This window comes from Rhinoderma darwinii, chromosome 1 (genome assembly GCF_050947455.1).
Source record: "Rhinoderma darwinii isolate aRhiDar2 chromosome 1, aRhiDar2.hap1, whole genome shotgun sequence".
Lineage (NCBI taxonomy): Eukaryota > Metazoa > Chordata > Amphibia > Anura > Rhinodermatidae > Rhinoderma > Rhinoderma darwinii.
In genome coordinates, this window is record NC_134687.1 from 40,031,029 (window position 1) to 40,048,103 (window position 17,075).

Sequence of the window (17,075 nt, forward strand, 5' to 3'; positions counted from 1 at the left end):
ACCAGATTGACAGACAACCAGGTGTGACAAGTTATCTATGAGGATATGCTCACAAGGCTTAGCAAAATACGTCTGAAAATACGGAGCTGTTTTCAGGCGAAAACATCTCCTGATTTTCAGACGTTTTTGTAGCAACTCGCGTTTTTCGCGGAGTATTTTACGGATGTTATCGGAGCTGTTTTTCAATGGAGTCAATGAAAAATGGCTCCAAAAACATCCCAAGAAGTGTCCTGCACTTCTTTTTCGCGGGCGTATTTTTATGCGCCGTCTTTTGACAGCGACGCGTAAAATTACACCTCGTGGGAACAGAACATCGTAAAACCCTTTGAAAGCAATGGGCAGATGTTTGTAGGCGTAATGGAGCCGTTTTTTCAGGCGTAATTCGAGGCGTAAAACGCCCGAATTACGTTTGAAAACAGTGCGTGTGAACATACCCTCAGGCAATAGGCTTTTCCCAGCTAGAGATTGTTTCAAGGAAGGCTCAGTTCACATCCCGCTTTGTGCACACGTCTGTGGCATTACTGCGTGGCCAATAACAGGGTGTTTGACAGCCGCGCTGAACATAGTGCCGGCACGGTTGTTGACCGCGTCGCAACCGTGTTTGGGCCACTTCGTATGGCCTTACCCTCAAATTTATTTTTGTTGTCTCCAACCTCTAAGGGCTTGTCCACACGTAACGGAATTGCTGCAGAAAATTTCTGCAGCATTTCCGTTGAAAGTAGCAGACTTTCCGCTGTGTAAAAAAACGCACCATTTCCTGCGTTTTCACTGCAGAAATTGGTGTGTATTTAGCTGCATTTTTCACAATGTTGGGCGATGGTGACATCTCCTCTGAAAAACGCAGCAATTCACTCACTTTCCGCAGAAGGAATTAACATGCTACAGTCCGAAAAATACGCACCGCAGGTTAATTTCTGCTTGGAAATTTTGTTAAATCTCACCCACTTTGCTGATACTGTATTCTGCTGTGTATTTTCCATCCGCAATTCCGGACGGAAAATACGCAGCATACTGTTAGGGTATGTGCACACATACTAATTACGTCCGTAATTGACGGACGTATTTCGGCCGCAAGTACCGGACCGAACACAGTGCAAGGAGCCGGGCTCCTAGCATCATACTTATGTACGACGCTAGGAGTCCCTGCCTCGCTGCAGGACAACTGTCCCGTACTGTAATCATGTTTTCAGTACAGGACAGTAGTTCCACGGAGAGGCAGGGACTCCTAGCGTCGTACATAAGTATGATGCTAGGAGCCCGGCTCCCTGCACTGTGTTCGGTCCGGGACTTGCGGCCGAAATACGTCCGTCAATTACGGACGTAATTAGTGTGTGTGCACATACCCTTACGTGTGGACAAGCCCTTAAACATGAAGCCAGGGCTATACTTAGATTTTTTTTGTAGCACTATTGATTGATTTTAACTGTTGAGTGACAGCTGCAGTCCATAAGATTGAATGCAACTCAATGTATTCATGTGGACTGCAGCTGTAGCTCAAATATTAAAATCAATCAGTTGCACTACATAAAATCTAGGTTTAGCTCTGGTTTGAGGGTATGTTCACACGATGTGTTTTCAGATATAATTCGGGCCGTTTACGCTTCGAATTATGCCTGAATAAATGGCACCATTACGCCTCCAAACATCTGCCCATTGTTTGTAATGGGATTTACAAATTGCAAAAAAAAAGGTTTTCAAAATACGGCGCGTAAAAAGATGCCGTGTAAAAAGAAGTGCAAGTCATTTCTTGGGACGTTTTTGGAGCCGTTTTTCATTGACTCCACTGAAAAAAAATGGCCGTAAAATAAGCTACAAAAACGTCTGAAAATCAGGAGCTGTTTTCGCTTGAGCCGTGTGAACATACCCTTAGTGTTAGGACTTATTCACACGAACGTGTTAAACGTCCATGTGACGTCACACGGCCCTATATACACCGTGTTCCAAATTATTATGCATATAAGTGTCATAAACATTTAATTATTAGTTTTTCAATCAAACTCATGGATGGTATTGTGTCTTAGGCTGGGTTCACACGACCTATTTTCAGACGTAAACGACGCGTATTATGCCTCGTTTTACGTCTGAAAATAGGGCTACAATACATCGGCAAACATCTGCCCATTCATTTGAATGGGTTTGCCGACGTACTGTGCGGACGACCTGTCATTTACGTGTCGTCGTTTGACAGCTGTCAAACGAGGACGCGTAAATATACAGCCTCGGCAAAAGAAGTGCAGGACACTTCTTTCAGACGTAATTTGAGCCGTACTTCATTGAACTCAATGAAGCACAGCTCAAAATTTACGGCTGTCAGAGAAGCCTCGCAAAATGCGAGGAGCAGCATTTACATCTGAAACAAGGCAGCTGTTTTCTCCTGAAAACAGTCTGTCTTTTCAGACGTAAAAGCCTCTCACCGTGTGCACATACCCTTAGGGCTCTTTGGATCATTGTAATCAATCTCAGACACCTGTGATAATTAGTTTTCCAGGTGTGCCCAATCAAAGGAAAACTACTCAAGAAGGACGTTCCACATTATTAAGCAGGCCACAGGTTTCAAGCAATATGGGAAAGAAAAAGGATTTCTCTGCTGCCGAAAAGCGTGAAATAGTGCAATACCTTGGACAAGGTATGAAAACATTGGATATTTCAAGAAAACTTAAGCGTGATCATCGTACTGTGAAAAGATTTGTGGCTGATTCAGAGCACAGACGGGTTCATTCAGATAAAGGCATAATGAGGAAGGTTTCTGCCAGACAAATTAATAGGATTAGGAGAGCAGCTGCTATAATGCCATTGCAAAGCAGCAAACAGGTATTTGAAGCCGCTGGTGCCTCTGGAGTCCCGCGAACCTCAAGATGTAGGATCCTCCTGAGGCTTGCAAGTGGGCATAAAGCTATTATTCGGCCACCCCTAAACAATGCTCACAAGCAGAAACGGTTGCAGTGGGCTCAGAAATACATGAAGACTAATTTTCAAACCGTGTTGTTTACTGATGAGTGCCATGCAACCCTGGATGGTCCAGATTAATGGAGTAGTGGATGGTTGGTGAATGGCCACCATGTCCCAACAAGGCTGCGACGTCAGCAAGGAGGTGGCGGGGTCATGTTTTGGGCTGGAATCATGGGGAGAGAGCTGGTAGGCCCCTTTAGGGTCCCTGACGGTGTGAAAATGACCTCTGCAAAGTACGTAGAGTTTATGACTGACCACTTTCTTCCGTGGTACAAAAAGAAGGGACCGTGCCTTCCGTAGCAAAATTATCTTCATGCATGACAATGCACCATCTCATGCTGCAAAGAATACCTCTGTGTCATTGGCTGCTATGGGCATAAAAGGAGAGAAACTCATGGTGTGGCTCCCATGTTCCCCTGACCTCAACCCTATTGAGAACCTTTGGAGCATCCTCAAGCAAAATATCTATGAGGGTGGGAGGCAGTTCACATCATAACAGAAGCTCTGGGAAGCTATTCTGACATCCTGCAAAGCTATTCAAGCAGAAACTGTCCAAATACTCACAAATTCAATGGATGCAAGAATTGTGTAGGTGATATCAAAGAAGGGGTCCTATGTTAACATGTAACTTGGCCTGTTAAGTTTTTTTTGGATTCATGAAATGTTTCTTTCTTCATTGTTTTATTATTATGTTATTTTCATATATTTTCCATTTTTATTTATTTATATTTTATTACTTATTTTTTGTTTTCATATCTATGTTGTCATTATTAATTTGCTGTACTGAATAGGTCTTCCGACAAGGTAGACTTGATTATATGTAACAACACGTGCTTTTCTGTTTACAAACATCCAAATGGAGTGTCATAATGATGGCGGCTGCGTGAAAAGCACGCAGCCGCGCATCATATGCTGCTGCCACATGGAGCTGGTAAGTGGTTTTTGCGCACGCAAAACGCCGCGTTTTGGCGTGCGCAAAAACGCCACGCTCGTGTGAGTGAGGCCTTGGTCCGAGAATTCTTCCACCATCAAGAAGTTTACTTTGAAGTTAGAAAAAGGGAAATGGTGTGAGACAAGAAGTCAAATAATCCAACACACCTTTCCAGAACTGAGCACGTTGGTTAAACTTCCAATCAATATTTATGAGCTGGGATCAGGAGGGAAGTCATAAGGTCACTAGGCACTGGCATCCCGTTGCCCACTTTTTTTTTTAGGGTTTGACAGCTCTGCTTTCCCTTCTATTTTTTTCCCTTAGCAACACATCAATATAGATTCCAGCAAAGAAGGAAAGCAGTAGAAGAAAAAAAAAGAGCTGCTGTCATCTGAAAGCCACTCCAGTCTTACTTTCCTTTCTTGTTCATATTGATCAGTAAGATATTTGGCAACAATGATTGTTGTTTTTATCCATGTGTGCTTGTGCAAAAATATTGTATGTTTTTGAGTATTTAACCCCTTCCCCTGCATGCATTCTGGGCCCTAATGACCAAGCAATTTTTTTAGTTTTTCCATCGTCACATTCGAAGAGCTGTAACTTTTTTTATTTTCACGTCGACATGGCGGTATGAGGACTTTTTTTTTGCGGGATGAGTTGTATTTTTCAATGGCACTGCTTTGGGGTATGTAGAATTTTTTTATTAACTTTTTTCTTTGGGGGAGGGGGGGATATAAAAACCCCCCAGCAATTTAGCCATTGTTCTATGCATTTTACTAAATATGTGTAGTTTTTTTTATGTTTTACTACTTTTGCAGAATAAAAACACTCTTGAACTAAAATAATTTCAGTTTGCATCGCTGGTTTCCAAGAGCCATAACTTTTTTATTTTTCCGTCAATGTCTCCATATGAGGGCTTGTTTTTTTGCGGAACTTCATTTCTACCATTTTGGAGTACATTGGACTTATTGATTAATCTTTTATTATCATTTTTGGTGGGGGGAATGGGAAAAAAATAGCAATTTTGCCGTTGTTTTTTTTATGGGGTTCACCTTGCGGTTTAAATAATATGATCACTTTATTTTTTGGGTCATTACGATTGCAGGGATACCATATATGTGTAGGTTTTATTTTATTTTTACACTTTTACTAAATAAAACCATTTTTTTATGGCAAAAGAATGGTTTTATTTCTTTTTATGTGTGTCTTTTTATTCCACATTAATTATTTTTTGAGGGGTTAAACGGCCGTAATCGCAGTAAACTTCAATCGCTACCGTTGGAGCAGGAGCCCGGCTGTCATCAGACAGCCGAGCCCCGGCTCCAGCCTGCACGGGAGACCCGTGCAGAACGTTGATTAGGCCGCCGTGAAGAGGCGGCGGCCTAGAATAAAGCCCATTAATGACCGCGTGAAAAGGCGTATCGGCCGTCATTAAGGGGTTCAAATATTAAAATAGTAGTAACAATAATAAATAATAATACTAATCTTGCCATCATGTTTCATTTCACTTTACAAACAAATGAACAATGAGACAAAAGGAAAGAGGTCCCTGCCCATAAGAGCTTACAATCTAAATGGAATGGGAGCAGTGACACAATAGGGACATGCTGCTAATTTTGTCTGCTGGCAGTGACATAATAATTTTAGCAAACATTTCCCCCCTCTGTTTCAGTGGACATAGGTTTGTTTTTTTTCTTCTATGTTACTGTATGAGACCTCAAATTTTGCAGGACGAGTTGTAGTTTTTAATCAGAACCGTTTTGGGGTACATATAATGTAGTGAAGAACTTGTCAATGTCGCCATTGTTTGTTTTAAGTTATTTTTAAGGCAATCACCTTGCAGTATAAATAATAAGTTAACTTCATTCTACGGGTCGTTACGATTATAACGACACCAAAGTTCTATAGTTTTTCTTATGTTTTACTATTTTTGCACAATAAAACACTCTTTTTACCAAATGTTTTTTTTTTTGTGTTGCAATATTCCAAGATCCAGAGCGTTTGAAATGTTTCTGTTGCCGGAGCTGCATAAAGGCTTGTTCTTTGAGGGACGTTTTGTAGCTTTTATTGGTAGCATTTTTGGGTACAAAATTACTTTTTGTTCCTGATTTTGGGAGCTATTCTGGCTTTGCCTTTTTTGTTTTTCTTTTTAGCGTTAGGCTCTATTCACATGAGCATGTTACGTCCGTAATGGACGGAACGTATTTCGGCCGCAAGTATCGGACTGAACAGCCGGGCTCCTAGCATCATAGTTATGTACGACGCTAGGAGTCCCTGCCTCGCTGCCGGACAACTGTCTCGTACTGTAATCATGTTTTCAGGATCGGACAGTAGTTCCACGGAGAGGCAGGGACTCCTAGCGTCGTACATAACTATGATGCTAGGAGCCCGGCTCCCTGCAGTGTGTTCGGTCCGGTACTTGCGGCCGAAATACGTTCCGTCCATTACGGATGTAATATTCTCGTGTGAATCCAGCCTTATAGTACGGGGTGTTACAAATGTGGCGATACCAACTACGTGTCGTTTTTTTATTCTTTTTTTTTCTTTTAAGAAATAACGCAATATGTAAGGGAAAAAAAGCTTTTATTTTATTCTCTACTGCAAAATCACTTAGGTGCCACGGTGGATTGTGTTGTGGCATCTGAGGGGTTAAACAGCTGGGTCATGGAGTAAAAAAAAAAAAAAGACCCCCATTTGTGACAGAGTAAGTATGTTCTCGGATTAATAAGATGATAATAACATGTTACCCCTCCCCCTGGGGTCATCTGAAGTGATACAGGGACAGGAGAGGGATAACAGATCGTCCTCCTCTCCCTGCACCCTGCATGCACGTCCCCCACTGCCCTCCCCCCTCCCCACACAGGCGGAGTGAGAGCTGCAAGTACAGTATATGCAGCTCCCACTTCAATCTGCTAGGACTCCAGCTAGAATGGGGATAGAGCCACGATCCTGGTCTCATTTTAAAATCAAGATTTTTGGTTTTAAAACTGAAATTGCCAGAGCCTTTAGAGTAGAAGCATGGGCTAAACTGTAAGGACCTTTTCCTGCAGCCCAAGCACAGCTCGGGATAAACTGTTAAGAGGTTTACCATTCTCCCAACCAGTATCTGAGCCAACATGGATATGAAGTGCCGAGTGATGATACAAGGGGAGCAAGTTGGGGACATAGGAGAGTTGAGATATTTGCGACCAGGCAATGTTGTGTGTGGACCATGGACAATTGTTTGTTGCTTAGATAAAAAATAACATGGGATTTCAAGACATACTTAAAACTGGGAATGTTCAGAGCGAGTCTAAGGCCACGTTCAGACGTGGCGGAATTGCTGTGGAATTTCGCTGCGGACAGTCAGCAGTGGAATTCTGCAGTGGAAGTTTTTTACATTTGTTTCTATACATTTTTAGGAAACTTACTTCAGACATTGCGGAAAATAACTGTGCAGAATTTAGGCTGCGGTGCAGAATTTCCCCCTCCGCAGCATGCTCATTATATTGCAGAGAAGAAGTGGAATTTCACTGCGGATTGCAAAAAATCTGAAATCTGTGGCAAGTCCGCTGTGATATCTGCAACGTCTGAATTACCTGTCAAATGTGCAAATGTTGGTGCAGATTCGTTGCGTAATTGCCCCAAATCTGCACCAACATTTGCAGCTGAAAAATTCTGCCACATTTGAACATGGCCTAATTGTCTGGGTCAGTTCTGGGCAGTGAGTTCCATAGAATGGGTGCAGCGCGGAAGAAGTTCTGCAGCCAGAAGTGAATAGATGTATTAAGAGAGCATGAGAGTTGTAGAACATTGGCTGAGCGAAGAGCATGAGTGTGTTGGTAGATTGAGATGAAGCTGAAATATATGATAATGCAGCATTGTGGCGAGGTTTGTAGCCTAGTGGGAGAGTTTTGAATGTTAAGGCTAGGTCGTCAATATTTCTCTGACCTTTGAGATCTTAACCAATCAGCAAAATGAAGGGTCCGCATTGCCACATCCCCTTCACTATTTACACATCGTCGTTGCGTGGCTGTCCTTGGTGCTATAAAACAGTCCATTGACTTGAATGGGACTGAGCTACAGTACCAGACACAGCTGCCTGTTGTGACTGTGTATATGTGGGGGTCTTGTAGTTTGGACCCCACTATCAAATACTGCTGGCCTATCCTAAGTTACAGTAACCAAGGTGAGAAATGATTAGGGCCTAGATTAGTGTTATAACCATATACAATGTGTGTGACATAACTGCACTCTTTACTATAATAATGAATATGGACTATTGTATAATGTATGTACACCTATACCATGTTCAGTGATTGTTATCTATACAATTTAGACATGAGTTAGAATAATATATTTAGTGTCTGACAGTGAGATATAATGCATAGCACACAGTATACACGGCATGTCAGTCCTTTCTATCTGCATGTGTGAAGGAATAAGAGCCCAGTACACTGTCCTGTTATTGGCAGCTGCTTGTGGGATCATGGAGATGCTTAGTGAGCGCTTCCTGGGCTGAGCTTAGCAGAGGAAGATGTAGTGGCACTCTACCGCCTCTAGGAGGAGCTCTATGCAATCTCCAGGGCAGGCTCTGCCTTGCATCGCTGCAGCTGATAAGCTGGCACATATAGATTTATTTTTATATATCTATATCCTATTTTTCTGTACAAGGAACTTCCTGCATTTTTTTTTTTAACTTGTTTTATTGCAAGATAAATCATGTCTTACCAGGGGAAGAAGAACATTCCTCACATCACGGTAAGCAGATAGGGGTGGGGGGAGCGCAGAGATTTCAGCACCAGGCGCTGTCCCTTTGTTAGAGATGCTGGCTGCATGCATTGATGATCAGTGTATAGGATGAATGGGGGACAGTGATCGGGTCATTGTGGGAGACTCCTGGGGGGGCAATATATGTGACAGGAAGGGGAGTCCATTCTATTTGCATTTGCAATGTGTTCTAAAATCCATTATATTCTATTCCTCAGCTATGTATCAAGTATGAGCACCCCCAGATCCATAAATCATGTCTCTGGTTGGAGGCTACCCTTCTTTGCCTGTGTGTAGAAAGATATGATAGTTGGGTGTTACATTGCACAACGCATCTAGTGCTAAGCTGCGATCACTGGGGGGTAATAATCTCTAGGCTGTGTATGTAGAATTTAAGGGTTATTTGTCCTTTAAAGAGATAGAAGCAGAAAGAAAACATATCTGTATACATTATTCATAGGTCTGGTCTCTAGGCTTGATGAAATGTAGGGCATCCAGGGATGGCATGTATGATGCAGATGGCACAGAGCAGACAGGGTGTACAGCTATCAGTCTCACCCTGTCTTATAGTCAGAATTGGAGTGTTATAAAAATAGTTCCTCTTATAGAGACAGAACAGCAAGCGCCATGACAGAGGCAGCACCCCCAGATCTATTCCTTGCACCACCTCATGCAGAGCTATTGAAGTGGAGGATCAGTGGTAGAGTGGACAATGGCTTCTCCGGCATTGAGTTCTCCTAAATAATAGACACTGTCCCTTTAATACATGTCACTATGAATACAGCTCTGCTAAGTGTAGGGGCATTAATAAGACCGGCTTCATACAGAACGTAGCATTAGTCCTGACTTGTAAGGAATAGGTTTTCCAGATAATTGACAGTCTTGGGGAATGATTTACGGCTGACTGATTGTATTGTTCATATGTGGGTCACATCAGTGTCTAACACGTGAACTGAATCGCATAATGAGTAAAAAAAAAAAATTAAAAAAAAGAGGGAATATAATATACATATATATATATATATATATATATATATATATATATTACAAAAACTAACCCAAATTATATTTAAATTTAATTACATTTATACTAGTTTATTGTATATTTTATTCATGAACTTAATTTCATGACATATTTGCATTTTATCAGTATAGATATACTTGTTAAGTGCGTTCCAGAATGTATTGCTATATATTTTTTCCCCCTACATTTAGATACAAGACCCGAACTGTGTTTCATAAATACAGTGTGTATGTGTGTGTGTGTGTATATATATATATATGTGTGTGTGTCTGTGTGTGTATATATATGTGTGTGTGTATATATATATATATATGTGTGTGTGTGTGTGTATATATATATATATATATATATATATATATGTGTCTGTGTGTATATATATATGTATATATATGCGTGTGTGTGTGTGTGTGTGTATATATATATATATATGTGTGTGTGTATATATATATATATATATATATATATATATATATATTATTCCAAATGATAAACAGCAGCACTTTGCGAGATAAATAGCTAAGGGTGCCAATGGATTTGACCTCTATCCAGGGTCCCAAATAATATTGCATGAAGGAATTGCAAAATTCACTGATTAAAGTAATGTATTCTCCCATGTCAATGCAACATTTTAGCCCTATCCCAGGACTTTTTCAATCCCATGACAAAAGCGTCGGGAGACACAAAACAGCCATTTACCAGTCAGCTGGGTTCAAGTATCCTCATGTGCATAAAGTTACTACTGTTGTGTCTACAATAAATCATTGACTGGGGTGAAGGACGCAGTAAGTTCTTTGACTTTAATTACTTAAAGGCTGGAGAAAGCACTCAAAGAGGCTCTGTCACCAGATTATAAGTGCCCTGTCTCCTACATAATCTGATCGGCGCTGTAAGTTTTTATTTTGAAAAACGATCATTTTTGAGCAAGTTATGTGCAATTTTAGATTTATGCTAATTAGTTTCTTAATAGACAACTGGGCGTGTTTTTACTTTTTACCAACTGGGCGTTGTACAGAGGAGTGTATGACGCTGACTAATCAGTGACCAATCAGCTTCATACACTTCTCATTGTTCCAGCCCAGCTTCTTTCACTGCACAATAACAATGGGCTGGAACAATGAGAAGTTTTTCGCGGCGTCGATTACGGACGTTATTGGAGTTGTTTTTCAATGGAGTCAATGAAAAACGGCTCCAATTACGTCTCAAGAAGTGACATGCACTTCTTTGACGCGGGCGTCTTTTGACAGCGGCGCGTAAAAAAAGCCTGTGTGCACAGAACATTGTAACCCCACTGATTTCAATGGGCAGATGTTTGCCGGCGGTTTGGAGACGTATTTTCGGATGTAATTCGAGGCGTAAAATGCCCGAATTACGTTCGTAAATAGGGCATGTGAACATACCCTAAGAGTGGCTCCATGTATTACATTTGTGGCCCAACTGAACGCCAGGGGCTCCAGGATCCAGACCCACGACAATCAACTAATCACCAGGGCAGCTGTTTTTAAAAAGGGGATTGTCTTCATGATGTCTGCCCCCCCTCCATTACCGGGGGTGGGCAACGGAAAGTGTGGGGCTCATGTTTGTACGTTATACGCATTAACTGATTTTGGTGCTTCTGTTAATTACAGTGAAGGAAACCATGGAGCAGACAGTGACCGGTTAATGCTCCTGGATTTCGATCTATGTAGCCAAAACGTATCCGACTGTATGGAATAAAGTTGGATACGTCGCCCGGGGAATGGCCTGGGGAAACTACTGAAGTCACTGTCCATGAACAGGGCTGGTGCCTTCTACTAGCATTCTGTCCAGAGACTATAGCGCTGTTCCTGATGTCCATATACGTAAAGTGACGTCAAAAGCTTTGCAAAGCCTGAGTCCACGGCCGGAGCGTCGGCAACATTCTGACCAGGGATTCCGGCCCTGGAGAATCACCTGACGTCACTTTACATATATGGACAGTGATGTCAGGAGCCTCCCCAGGGACAAAGTCCACGGGTAGAGCACTTGTGATGCTCTGCCTGGGAACTCCGGCATTGGGAAGCTCCTGACGTCAGTCCACATACTAATGTCAGGAGCGGTATACGTTTTTTTGTGATATCTCTCAGGATGGAATAGCAAGGTCTACTACGCTATTCCATCCTTCAAAAATAAGGTACATCGGCGGCTACCAGCCCGACGTAGGCTAAAAGGATGTAATGGAGACCTATGAATTATCGTCTACGTTGTTTATAGTGTACGTTGGGAGATTTCCTGACGTACACAATAAACTTAGGGCAACAACATGATGTGAAGGGGCCTTAAGGGAGGGGGAAGCGCTTGTGAGGATGTGAGGAGAACTAATGCTCCGTTCTTACGTTGCCATTAAAGTTCAATGTGTTTTTCAACTGCAAAAATCAGAGGCTTTCCTTTTGATTTCTTACTCAGATGTGCCACAAGCGTGTACCATATCCGCATGAGAATAAGGCTCTGTTTTTGCTGCATTTTTTGAAGCGGAAACCTCCTATTGATATCAACGGGTGGCGAAGGCCGGAGGCAGAGCTTCAAAGGAGTACAAGGATGGCAGACCTGGGGGCCCCCAGGCTGCTATAACAACCATTGTTAACAGACGATCGTGCTGGGGGGGGGGGGGTTGTGATGGCTTGTTTCAGGGGGCGCCCCCCTGATTCATAACTTTAAATGCCACGGCCGCGATTGACCGCGGCATTTAAGGTGTTAAACGGGCGGAATCAAAGTGATCTTTGATTCCGCCCGTTGCAGTGAGGTGTCGGCTGCGTAGCACAGTCGTCACCCGCTGTGTAGGGAGTGAGCTCAGCCCGTGAGCGCGCTCCATACTTCCCGTACATACCTAACCCGTATCACGTACAGTTACGTGATATTGCGTTAAGGGGTTATTAATCAGCAGCACGTCCTAAATTCCATGCAGATTTTTTTTTATGCTTCACGTGAGTGAGGTTTTGACAAACCCCATTCACATAAGTTAGGCCTTATTCAGACTAACGTGTTAATCGTGCATGTGAAGGACGTTTTTTTTAATGGCTGTCACATGGCTGCATGTTTTTCTATGGGGTTATTCACACGGTCGTTGCTTTAACGGACCGTGTAAAGGGCCTGTAAAAAAAATAGGACATGTCCTATTTTTGTGCATTTTCACGGATCCCTCAATAGACTCAAGTCTATGAGGGATCTGTGAAAATGGGTCACGCACGGGTGCAAATCAGCCGTGAAACACGGCCGTTATTCACGTCTGATTTCACACACGTTGGTCTGAATATCGCCTTATATTGTAATTTGTAGTGAATTTTCAGTGCGCAATCCACACCAAAAATAGGAGACAAGTGGCCTTATTCAGACGTCCATGTTCGGTCTGTGATATACGGACCGTGTATCGGCCATATTTTCCGGACTGACCACAGTTCAGGGAGCCGGGTTTCTAGCATCACAGTTATCTATAATCATTTGAGTCCCTCCCTTCCCGTAGGAATACTGTCCCTGGTCTCATACTGAAAGCATCACTACAATATGGGGCAGTATTCCCGCGGAGAGGCAGGGACTCCTAGCAGCATTGATAATTATGATGCTAGGAGTCCGGCTCCATGAATTGTGATCGGCCTGGGGAAATACGGCCGATACACGCTCCGTATATCACGGACCAAAAAAGGCTGTCTGAATAAGGCCTTAGTATAGTTACATAGTGCGGTCAAATCCCAAAACGTGATTTGATTGCACTGTGAGAATATAGCCTAACAGAACTATTTTTTCATGTCTTGTATCCTTTTTTTTTTATGCAGTTTTCGGAATCACAGCACAAATCACACGGTTTTGCCGTGATTTTTATATTAAAAAAACAAACGCTAGGAAAACTTAAAAAACCACAAACATTTTTTTATATACTCTATTTATTCTACAAGTGGGGTCAGGAGGGATGGGAAGCAGGATGGAGAGGAGGAGACATTCACCAGCCTGCAGGTCCAGTCGGCTGTGTAAAGGAAGTGTCTGGAGGGCGGGATCTCCACACGGAGCTTCTGCATCTCATGCTGCATCTTCCCCTTCTGTTATTCCTCTACGATGCTTAAGTTGGTTTCTTATTCATCCTGTTCGTGAAGTTACAACAGGTCTGCAGGGGGGGGCGCGAGGGTTGCTTTTCTTCAGCCATGTGGCCGGGCCCCTGACGGGGGTACCACTAGTACTGCCCTGATGGCGGCCCTGACTGGACTTATTCTACTTTTATGTCCGGTCAATTAGGCAGGTCAAAATAGAGTGATTGGTGGGGCTCTGAACTCTTGAACCCAAAATATGTTTAAAACTAGGGGCTCCATGTGTAGATATCTACCTGCATTGGCTTTTTTCATCTCTCCCAACTCATCTTAATTGTAGTGACAGAAAGAACTAATTTTTTCTGATGCTCCCATTGATCTATCAGCATTTATACAAGTGTACACAAATGTCCTTCCCCATGCTGACAGTCTTGTGTACATTAATCCTATAGTCACACCTCTGTGGCTTCTTTGATAAATACACAAATGCATCTCCCTTTTCCTCCCACATGACAGCCCACATATATCATAGGAGTTATGAATATGTCCATGTAGCTTATGACTAAAGGCCACAAGAAGCCTTTTAAGGGCCTGTTCATATTAAATTTTTCACTTCCATCAAAGGTATACGAGGAGTCCCGACATATACCTCCGATGGAAGGCACCCACGTATCCCACTGTATAGGCATACAGTGGGATACGTCGCCTGAGATTCCCGGGCACAGCGCTACTTTAAGTGCGGAGCCTGGGGAAGCCCCTGACATCACTCTCCATATATGGACTGTGGTGTCAGGGGCTTTCAACTACGGAGTCCCCGGCCAGAGCATCGCAAGCAGTCTGTATGTGGACTCCTGTCTTGGGAAAGCCCTTGACATCACTGTCCATTAATGGACATGGATGTCTGTGGCTTTGAGATGCCAGATTCTGCTGCTGGAACAGCCTGATGTAACTGCCCATATATGGACAGTGATGTCAGGGGCTTCCCCAATCCCGGAGTGCTCGGCCAGAGCACTACCGATGCTCTGGCTGGGGACTCCATAGTTGAAAGCCACTGACATCACTGTCCATACATGGACAGTGACGTCAGGGGCTTCCCTGGGGCCGGAATCCCCAGGCTGAGTGCGACCTGATGCTCTCCCGGGGATTCCAGCCCTGGGAAAGCTCCCTAAAGTATACATTTAACGTATACCTGTGATGGATGCCATATGTTTTTTTTGCGGGATCTCTCAGGATGGAATAGCGTAGTATACTACGTTATTCCATCCTCCAAAAAAAAGGTATACCGACGTATACCAGCACAACGGAGGCCAAAAGGACACTCTTTTGGACCCGTCAGGCTAATGGAGCCGTAGGGAGCTTTCCCACTGTGCACTCTAAATGTAGGGCCAAAATGTGATGTGAACAGGGCCTAACACTTAAAATATTTCTAGAAATAGTTTGATCTTTTAAACATAATAGACATCAGCTTATATTATTATATTCAATCCTTAACTGTTCTCAAGAGGGCGTTAAAAATCTAAATCCATTCTGACCTCATAAAAACAAACTACTCTGACCCTAATGGCATTGACATTTTGCTCTGTTTATGGAGCCAAATACATTTTTATTTTCTTCCACCCTTACTCATGGTTAAGTCACCATATATCAGACGTGTATTGATAATACATTGTGATCAGTTAACCGTCTCCTTTTTCTGTCCTTGTGGTTTAGGAATCTGTACAGAACAATAATTTCATATTGATCCTTCTCATTGTAATTTATTGACATGAAACGTCGCCAGCTCTTGTATTGAACTGTGTACAGGATTTTTCCATGGTTGTGAGTGCGATGAGACCCAAGGCTGTGAGGCGTGAAATGTGCACGTATTATAATAAATTATCACCTTCCTAGGTTTATTATTCCAAGTCATCTGCCATTACAACTGACAACACAAGCGTGAGGGTCTGGTGTAACAGTCTTAGAATTAGGGTGTCAGATTGGGAGGCGGCGTATACACCGTCACTTATGTGCCAACAGCTGGTTGTAATACCATAGACACATTCCTGGCACTGCACAAACACAAATGCCCCTAGTCTCTGATTTATTATCTTCTGACATTGACTGACTTTATTTAACCCAGTTAAGCATTTATAAAAATTAAGCCTTGTGTAATTATTTATTTTCTTTTGCCCTATTTACTATTTAAAATGGCAAGAAATGTATCACATGGTAGACCAAGAGGAGAAGTTTTTGTTTCTAAGTTGCCTGCAGGCTGTCGTGTGGACGTTCCTTCCATGGTGTTAGGACTATCTTCCCATTGTATACAAAAGCACCGAGGGCACACAGGTAGGACTAGGGGAGCTACACAAACAAGCTTGACAAACATACACACATACATCGAGGGGAGGAGACGAGACAGCAGAGAAGAATCTGAGCATATATGAGTGACTGAGTGACTAAAGAGAGTTCTTCACAGCCTCCAAAATGGCTGACAATCATTGTAACTTTCTCTCCCCAGTTAGGAAGAACATCACTGGAGCGCAAACTGCTGCTTTAACAAGTGAAACTTTGGGGGTCATTGAGTGGTGTGCAAATAAGGCCATATTTATAGGTTCAATTATTTTTAAGTTAGTCAAAAATTGGTAACTATTTTTGTATTTTATATTTAGTAGATCTGTGTAATAAGACTATTTGTGAGTCTACTGAAATTGGTATAACTTGTAAACTTGTACACAGTTTGAAGATCTGAAATGTCGATTTTCCTTTCTATAAGAAATGTCCACATTTTGGGGACGACTTTTATGAATCCAAAATTTGAGATCATAGGTTATTGGGTTGGAGTCATGGGGGTCCATTTGTTTGGGGAGTAACTGGAACAAAGGCAGGACTCAATATATATCATCTTAGTAATATGTTACCTCGTGTATAAATGAAAACATTGCATGAAATATTCTGTTCCTTAATCATCTAATTTCCATTCATATATTTTAATAATATGTTTATTTTGTAGGCGATGAAAAATTATTTAAATGTAATGAATTTGTTATTCATAAACTGAGCTTTGGAATATAAAACTGATACACCATTTGGTTCCCGATAAAAACATATTGCCGTTTCCTCCTCTATGGCCTGCCATCAAACAGCCTGGCACGAAGCAAATCATACTAAATTACCCTTACTACTTCTCCTATCTTTCATCTAGTGCCGCTCCTCTCTGTCAGGCCCTCCACTGGCTGACAATTATCCAGCAAATACAGTTCAAAATAGTAATAGTTACCTACAAAGTCCTCTGCAACCTATGTAGATATTACATACATCCCAAAGCATAACCTCTGCAATGACACAACCATTTCTCTTCTCATATGCCTCGTAACATTCTCACCCCAGATCTTCTCCTATTCCTTTAGCTTTC

At 42.3% G+C, this 17,075-nt stretch overlaps 1 protein-coding gene across 2 annotated transcripts in view; it reads left to right on the top strand.

Moving 5' to 3' along the window:
• The window catches only part of CRMP1 (collapsin response mediator protein 1), a 76,401-nt gene that overhangs the window by 14,171 nt on the left and 45,155 nt on the right, over positions 1-17,075 (top strand). Inside the window, exon 1 of one of the 2 annotated variants that reach the window (XM_075857983.1) lies at positions 8,427-8,620. The exons of the other annotated variant lie outside the window; for it this stretch is intronic. Within the exon in view, the coding sequence (XP_075714098.1) occupies positions 8,582-8,620 (39 nt within the window). The 5' untranslated portion in view covers positions 8,427-8,581. Of the gene's footprint in view, positions 1-8,426; positions 8,621-17,075 lie in introns of those variants that run through there. 2 annotated transcript variants of the gene reach the window in all.